This window comes from Bolinopsis microptera, chromosome 4, assembly GCF_026151205.1.
Source record: "Bolinopsis microptera isolate Bmic1 chromosome 4, MBARI_Bmic_1.0, whole genome shotgun sequence".
NCBI classification, from domain to species: domain Eukaryota; kingdom Metazoa; phylum Ctenophora; class Tentaculata; order Lobata; family Bolinopsidae; genus Bolinopsis; species Bolinopsis microptera.
The window spans coordinates 16,059,594-16,068,660 of record NC_087075.1 but is presented as its reverse complement, the minus strand read 5'-3'; the positions used below and the strand labels follow the sequence as shown (position 1 = coordinate 16,068,660).

General features: G+C 36.6%; 1 protein-coding gene across 1 annotated transcript; it reads right to left on the bottom strand.

Moving 5' to 3' along the window:
* Positions 1–2,892: 2,892 nt before the first annotated feature.
* Positions 2,893–8,675, bottom strand: LOC134814075 (tubulin monoglycylase TTLL3-like). Its single transcript, XM_063822079.1, has 3 exons — positions 8,526–8,675; positions 6,334–7,455; positions 2,893–6,002 (listed from the first exon to the last, which is right to left on the bottom strand). Exons 2-3 carry the CDS (start codon positions 7,428–7,430, stop codon positions 3,794–3,796), a joined length of 3,306 nt encoding a protein of 1,101 aa, XP_063678149.1. The 5' UTR covers positions 7,431–7,455; positions 8,526–8,675; the 3' UTR covers positions 2,893–3,793.
* Between the last annotated feature and the right edge of the window lie 392 nt (positions 8,676–9,067).

Genomic DNA, 9,067 nt, shown 5'->3' with positions numbered 1-9,067 from the left:
TAAACCTGCAACTGTATCCTAAAGCATGATTTAGAACATTTACTGTAGTTCCAGACTAATTAAGTAATTAGTTAATTAATTAGGTAGTATTTAGACAGATATATGACAGTCTAATATGTGAATCTAATTTCTAGAATTATGTGCGCTATACCAATGACAATGGAGTCTAACTTATCCTTTCATATTATGATATATCCCTCAGATATACCACTATAATACATGCGGAATTGTCTTCGCTAATTAACAAATAACTTATAACAAAGCAAAGTATGCATCTCTTCATATTATGATATTTCTCTGATATGAGCGTCTAAATAGAAGAATTTCCTGAGCTAAACCAGTTGCAATAAAGTCCAACACATCTTTTCATAGCTGAAGACTCTAATTGGTAGGATTCACAGCGCTAAACCAGTGAGAATACCCTTTCATAGCCTGTAACTAATTAAGCGTTTAAGTACTTATGTTCTAAAGTGCCTAAAGTAAACATGACCACAATGTGAGATCTAGACAGTTACACAACAATACAGTTACACTAATTTATACTGACCTGTACTATGAAGATGTGCCCACAATAATACAGAGTATGGTTTTATTTCGCGAAACACACGGAAGTTTTGGAACACTAAGCTTAATATAATGTATATAATATAACACTCTTAATATTGCCTTTATCATCTCACAACACCTGAATAGAACTTTTTGCACTCATAACACTCACAGCACTCATAGCACTTACAGTACTCTTTGCACTCTTAACACTCTTAACATCTTAGCATTCACGTTTACAGCACTTTCAGCAGTCTCCGCATCCACTGCCCACTGTGCACACTGCACACCCCTCTCTGCTACTAGAGTAGCATCCACTGCTCGTTGTAGCGTGTGCAGATGCTGTTTTAACCGACTTTACGTAACATGCTAAGCTCGATCACACTCTATTATCTATCCATCGTGTCACAAAAGGGCCGGCAAGGATCAAAAGAAATAGATTACGTATATTGGAGGTATTAAACAGTTTGCACGCCCTAGGCTGGTGCATTGGAGCCAGACACTTTGCAGGACCAAGTGTGCAGGGTGTGCAGATTACACCCACTATGCAGAGTGTGCACTACTACTACTACTACTACTACTACTACTACTACTACTACTACTACTACTACTGCAGATGACACACACAGCGTGTGCAGATTACACACACTGCTAAAACTTTTAGTGCAATCTTAAATTTTGTTTGATTACCCGATACTTGAAAGCAGGGACCAATATTGTGGTATGAAATGTCCGACCATTTGAATGTAAGTAAGATATTTCATAGATAAGCTGCTTATTTGCTTCTTGCACAGCTGGCAGAATAACAGATAGTTTTGCTAGACTGGAGGGGTGAAATATGCGACATATTACTATATTAATAATTACATATATTATATATTAATAACATACAATATTATGTAGAATGTTAAAACGTCTCGTAAGAAGTTGATACTTTATTAGCATGATAAAGTGATAATATAATTGATTATACATGGTGGGCCAAAAGTCACTGTGCAAACGTTTGGTCTTGTACCTCCGCCGTGTTTTATATTTGAGAGCTGTTGCTTTGCAGACAGCATACTGTACCTTCTTGTTCGAGGATTCTGTCGCCAAAATTTGAAAATTCGAATATTTTAGACCACGCCCATTCAATATTAAAACACCTATAATATTGTTCTTTCTGAACACGCTGGACGCCAAATTTTTTCAGAGACGGTAGATTATTAAATGTTGCCTCTGATCTGAAAAAAATGAGGCAAAACAGATTAGAAATGACGAAGTTATCAAGCATTTTGTGTATCTCGTTTCAACAAAATTGACTGGGTGATTATGTGACACCGTGACACGACACCTTAATTTGGCAACCTTAACGATTCCCGTAATGTTTAACGGGGTCACCTAATCACGTGATTAGGTAAGCCAATCACCTGATCACACGTAATGAATAAACTCATTATGCTTCGTATCTCAGTCATCTGTGATCTGAGAAGCTACAACTCTAATTTTTCAGGACAAACGTAATTCGGATGGCCAAACACAATTCAATAAAATTTAGCTCGATCCGAATATCCAATAAATGCAAAAATGAACCTTCATTTGAAAAAAAATGAACACGAATATTTTTCGATTTGGCAAATTCCTCGAACCAGTGGTGGTAGTAAGTCATACCGCGACCGGAAAAAATTATTTCAATTGGGCACTCAGTGACTGAGTTATTAAGGCCAACGTTTGCACAGTGACTTTTGGCCCACCCTGTACAGTATAATATATATATTATTATATTGCACTGTGCTGTGTTCTAACAATTCGATAGTAAAATAACTTCTTAAAGAGTTAATTAGTCCTGCATGAAGGAAAACTATCTAAAATATTAAAAAGATGTAAAAGTATAAGATGTCAAAGTATAATTGATAATAAAGTTTGCTGATGACTATTGAACTTGCTTGTTTTCAGCGTGTTTTCTATCAGTAAGTTTAGTATTTTTAATAAGTTCAGTATTTTCCCACACTACACGACACTAAACTCTCATTCATAAGCAAAGCTTGCTGAACCTATGTTCAGACCGTATTCACTGCTCAATTCTCACCACAGATCTGCCGATAATCTGACCTACACACGACATTCGCACAGTCTAGAGGTGACCACTTACGTACGAGTGATATGGAGTTGTGGTTTGCGATGAAACACATACGATATAATAATTTTAATGATAATAATTTTTTAATTATAGTAGTGTGGTCTCTACAGTTTATAATAGAATCTTGTGTGTTATAAGTTGTTATGGAAATTAGTTAGAAATTATTTAGAACTTGTACTGAAACTTGCGTTCCCATTTCATAACACGTTATCAGTGAAATGCCAAATTGTATTATAAGATCACAGTTCAAATCAGAATTTGCAATGAATCGACTTGTTTTAACACTCTGTTACTAAAGTAACTTGTTAAGAAAAACTTTGTACATTTCTATATTTATATATACACATTTCATTTCGAACTTAATATTTACATACAATTTCTCATTTAAATATTTACACATCTTTGTACATAAAAGTGATTCGTTTCTCAAAAGAGCTTAGTTATCCATTATTAATACGTTATTAATAATCTATAAATCAAAGTATCAATGAATTTAACACCCGGCGAGCAATGTGCTAGGCTTAAGTAAAGTAAGTAAAGGTTACTTAAGTAAAGTAACCTTACGGCTTTGATACTGAACTCCAGCCTGGAATAAATTAATTTAATCAATTTAAGCAAAATTACCCGAATCATCTTTCAAGTGGCGGTAATGATAATACTAATCTCCTAAATTCCTAGTATACCCCTTGTTTGTAAAATTCATGCAATGAACTGTTGATTCAGAGTTCAATTTAAAAATTTTTCAGAATAACTTATTAATCATATTAGAGAAGAATTATTACATTCAATAAATAAAAAGTGAATAGTATGCAATCTTCTGACTTAAAATTTCTAATAATGCGATGGTGTGATATATAATTAAACTTAAATCTTTGAATAGATCGTAACATATATGATTATATATTATGACAAACTTGTTTGTTATAATACTTGTATACCGTGAAGAACTCAATATTAATTCCGTGAATTTCTTTCAGAACCGATCGAAATACTTTAACACGATTTAATCTCAAATTGGATAACATGGTCGACTCTCTGATTTTCATCAAAATAAAATCGCTTGAACGACAATAAATCTATAATTAACGTTAAACCTAAAATGTAAAAACTAAAGATACCCAACAAACCCTAACTCGAAGTCTGTTCCCCGACGATCTTCAACGACGATCCAGTCTGCTGAATATCTACAACACTTTGAGACATCGTTGACACCTGGCTTAACGAAACTCGAAAGTGTTTCTTGGGCCTCTGGTTTTGGATGGTTAGGTCGGTTTTCTTGGTGACAAGGTTAGGTTTACAGCTGTTCGGAGATCCTGCTTTCAGTAAGTTCAGGATAATACCTGTCTGACTCTTCGTCTCGCAGTGCGGACAGCTCGACATTTTAGAGAGGGACTTGATTTTAGCTACCTTCTTTTTTGACATGGCCATTTTAGTCCGACGTTTTGGTTTCACATCTAACACCGCAACTGAGCCAACATTACCATGCGAATACCTGTTTTGAAGAGCAAGCATATCCAAATGTTTAGGCTTGGCCTGCCTACTGATGATCTGTTGCAACCTGTAAGGGTTTATTTGGTGAGGTATCAACTCGGAGACGACACGACTAGGAGGACCCTTCTTCCTTTTAACGGTCCACTTGTCTTCGTTCTGTAGGGTAGACGAGATGGGACTGATGGACAGGGAGGATAGATGTGGCGAGGATCTCTCCTGTGTGGCGACAATTGTTGGAATGCTAGGCAGAGCTGTGGTGGAGTTAGACGCCTCAACCTGCTTGGTCGGTGAAACGGGCAGGGAGGATGGGACAGATGTTGATGTTTTGAGTTCAGTGGAGGGTGCCTTGCTGAGAGCAAGAGCAGTGGTGTAGAACTCAGTGTCGTATTTCTTAGAGTGTTTGCAAACCAGTGTGTTGTAGTTCATGTTACACTGGGTTTCATCAGCTACCGTGATTCCCACTATCTTGCTGCTTTTCAGCTCTTGTTTCTGAACGTGTGGTTTCCGAGGTGATACAATCACTTCAGGTTGGGGTTTACGCGGAGATTTCACTTTCTTGGCAAGCCGGTCGATGTCAGCTTCAGCTTGTAGTTTCTTTCTTATAGGGGTAGGTTTGGGAACATACTTTCCTTCCAGAGCAAGCTGAACGCCGATGTATGGTGGAACGGTAACCAGAGGTTGTTTGTAGATAATTTCCCATTTTCCTGTTGAAGCTGAGCGGTTTTCTCGCTTGTCAATGATAACTTTGCAACAATCATCAAGAACCTCAGAGCACAGCCGTTCAGTGACTTTAGTAGTGCCTCCCATAGCAGGACTACAGTTTATTTCTATTAGCCACGGGTTATACTCTTCATCTAGCATAAAATCAGCACCATACAGCTCAAAAGAGTTTTTCCTGTCCTCAATTATGTCTTGTATCGTCATCATCACCATTTGTATAGATTTCTTCATCCCTGGATATATAGTATCGTCCCATTTGTGGAGGAGACCTTGTCTATCAAGATACTTTTTGAATGCACTACTTGTCCACATGTTTCCTTGGGCGAAAGAAGTTTCGTTTTTTGTCTGAGAAGATAAGAACTTCTTTTGGATAGAATTATTACAAAGATGTATGCAAGGATCAAAATCGTCAAGAGTGAAAGCACGTGAACCAAAACGGAGATAGCTGTCCTGGTAAAAGTATAAGGTTAGAGGATTCCAATCGGTGACCATAAACCATTGTCTTATATCGAACTTAATACTATGCACGAGAAGAGGTCTCTCAATGTACTTTTGGATCACCCATTTTTCCTCTTTTGAACTGTCTGCAAGTTTGAAAATATCATCTAAGTTGTTTTGGGGCACTACCCCCCTCCCTCTCGATTTAGCTCCTGGTTTCATTATCCAAGTGTTGGTATGCCCATCAATACTGTTTTGAGTTAAGTTCATCACTTCAAACACTTCTATCATTCCTGTAACCAGAGCATGAGTGGATTTATCAAAAGATCCAAATATAAAATCTTTTGATGTCAACGAATACGAGAATCCAAGAAGCTGCTTTCTTTTAAAATGACTCATCTCGTCTTTTGGATCAGGTGGGAAATCTAAAAACTCGTTTTGAACTTTTCTTATAACAAATTTCAGGTGATTTGTAGCTAAAGTGATAGCGGAAAGTGGCACCAAGTTCACAGCATCTACAACAGGGATATCGTCTTTGTCAGATTCAGCCTGACTTGATGATAGTTCTTCCTTTTTAAGGTTCTCCTCATACTGTTTGCAATACGTTTTTAGAATGGATAGTGAGGCACAGATTTCAAAATCTTCAATAAAATCGCCTCTGTCTTCTTCGCTGTAGAGTTGATAACACCTGGAGGAATTTACGATTGTTATTTGATACTGTAGAAAGTGGTTGCTGAGATTCTTTAATCTTGAAAACTTACCTTACATACATTTACTTAAAGAAAAAGTTTCAAAATCATAATATTATCTAATATATAACAGATGCATAACAATCAACATGTACTTATTTTTTTAGAATAAGACTTTAAATTAGTCGACACGAGAATTGCACAAATCCAATCAGTTTTGATATCTATTTGCAACTAATATCAGAATGAAAAGTATGCAATTATATAGTGGAATCATTTAAAATTTGTCATGGTCCTACCCATAATGAAATTAGTTTGTGGAAAACATACCTGGGGAAAAATTCATTGGGATCACTGGCATCAAACCAAGGTAAACTCCTTAGATGTTGACAAAGTCCAATCTTTGTTGTAAAAGAAGACGCTTTGCAGTAATGGTTAACTATTTGCTCTCGGTTAAGGTATTTAAAGTCTATATCATCTCTTTTTATGGTCCATATGAAAGTTGGAGAAATATCTTTCAAAAGTCTTGACACAATACGGTGGAATTCTGGGTCATTTCTTGGGTCACTATCTTCACAATCTGAGCTTGAGTCTTCACTTTCAGAGGAGTTTGGAACTTCAGAAATCTTCTTTTTAACTGAGGCTCTTTTCTTCTTTTTGGCGGGCCTAGGCCGTATCGCTTGTGGAGAACCAAGTATTGGTTGACAACTATGGTCACTAAATTTTTCAACCCATCCCCTTTTTACCAGAGCTCTGCGCAAATAAGGATATGGCCCTAATATAGTGAAAATTCTTTTCAAACGAATAGCATCTAAAGCCGTTTCCTTAGCACATCTGATCTTAAATAAATAGTCAGCATTGTTATACGGCAATGACCTTGGAAGATTGAGCATTTTACGTGGAAGTGGTTTAGGTAACTCCTCTTGCGCAGGGGATAATTCTTTTGGCTTTTCTGTTCTTTTGTCTTCTTGCTCTGGTTCATCTTCTTCATCACTAGATATCTCTCCTTTGCATGATGATAAAACTTCTTGAATGAAATTTTCAGCTTCTTGAGCAACATGAACAGATGCTGTCTCGAATGATGGTTCACGGGATGAAAGATTCATGCTTTCATCGGATGAATGAACAGTGTTGGAAGAATAATCTCCTTGCTCATAGGAAAGCTGAACATTAGATCCTTTGTATTCATTATCTTGATCGTGATCGTCATGCTTGCGTATCCTTGAAATTATTTTTTGACTCTTACTATTCATTGTTGGATGAAAAGTAAATGCTGCATTAGCTTCAGCAACAAGGGCCCTTTCTCGAGATTTCCGTATTTCTGGAGCACGGCTTCTCCACTTGTGAGCTGCTTTTTCTGCTAATTTCAAGCTTGCTTCGTTTAGTTTGGGTGAAAAAGTGAGTTCAGAGTTGTAGACAGAGTCCATACCATCCTCGATTGTAGGAGATGACCTGAAATTTTAAATATTTAAAAACAAATGGCACTTTGGACTCACTATTCATTAATATCTATATTATTGTCAGGGGCCTTTTATATATTATATTTTAGTATAATACATTTTACCTTATAATTAACCATCACTCCCATCTTGGAAGTACTATGTATTTGTGTATGTAATTGTGATCGTATCAGCGCCTTTCATTCTACTCAACGCGTTTCATTTTACTCTTAAGGGGGCCGGGGGGGGTCTTCATCAAAATTCTCTCGAAATTGACTTTGTAGTTGTTTCTGATGGAGGGGAGTGATATCTATCAGCTGTTTTTGGTCCCATGGAAAAATATTGTTCCTAGCCGAAAATATTGCCGGTCAAAGGTCAGCGCTTATGTGTAATTGTATTGCGCGAGCAATTTTCAATCGCGCGCCCTGAAAATCGAGTCTAAAAATCTATCTTCTCCTACATTTTTTGAGCAATCGCCCTGAAACTTTCAGGATATGTTCTAAGGACCATTTAGAAGAGATTGTCGGGCCAGAATTTTGAGATAGGCCTTTGAAAATTTTTTATTCGATTTTGAAAATCTTGGACCTGAAAAAATCGTCAAAATACGAGGTCCAAGATTTTCAAAATCGAATAAAAAATTTTCTAAGGCCTATCTCAAAATTCTGGCCCGACAATCTCTTCTAAATGGTCCTTAGAACATATCCTGAAAGTTTCAGGGTGATTGCTCAAAAAATGTAGGAGGAGATAGATTTTTAGACTCGATTTTCAGGGCGCGCGATTGAAAATCGCTCGCGCAATACAATTACACATAAGCGCTGACCTTTGACCGGCAATATTTTCGGCTAGGAACAATATTTTTCCATGGGACCAAAAACAGCTGATAGATATCACTCCCCTCCATCAGAAACAACTTCAAAGTCAATTTCGAGAGAATTTTGATGAAGACCCCCCCCGGCCCCCTTAACAAGCTTGACATTATATCTGTTGAGTTTTGGTAAAAGCACTATGTTTAGTTAACATTACTTAGAGCACAGTGTAGAAATACATTCTAAAATCTAGCTGCTATAAGTATAGCATGCTTACCTAGGAATAGAAGATTGTGAACAGTGACTGTTTGATGCGTTGTTCTGTATTAAAAGTAGGAGTATGAGATTCCTAAACTCGTTTTAAACCACCCAAGTTCCACATCTAAGAGTCCTATCACTGCAGTCTTCACATGAACATTTAGTGCCTGTTAAGTAAGTGATATGGGATTAACCAGATTTTATACATCAATCTACAATTTTATTCCTACGCAACAACCTGTTCTTTTAATTTATGACATGATGATATTAAGGAAAACAAAATTTTTGAAAAAGAATGACAGAACATATCAAACTCAACAATCAAACATTTAAAATAGGCAAATAAATTAGAACTAAGGAAAACAAAATTTTTGTACATAAACAAGGAAGGAAATGATAAAATATGGAATATTAAAACCTGTTATGACAGAAAGAAAGTTAAGCATAACGAAGTACGAAATAGCTCAAAAGGATACCAGCTATCAGAAGGGACCTCAAATCCTAAGCTCTGATGAAAAATAGGCACATATTATAATAGACATGCTTTTCCAATCAACTTTA

What these genes read in the sequence shown, in the direction of transcription:
- LOC134814075 (XM_063822079.1), bottom strand. Translation starts at nt 7,430, where the DNA reads ATGGACTCTGTCTACAACTCTGAACTCACTTTTTCACCCAAACTAAAC. An exon ending in CCCAATGAATTTTTCCCCAG is followed by an intron (nt 6,003 to 6,333) that starts GTATGTTTTCCA and finishes AAATTCCTCCAG; the next exon opens with GTGTTATCAACTCTACAGCG.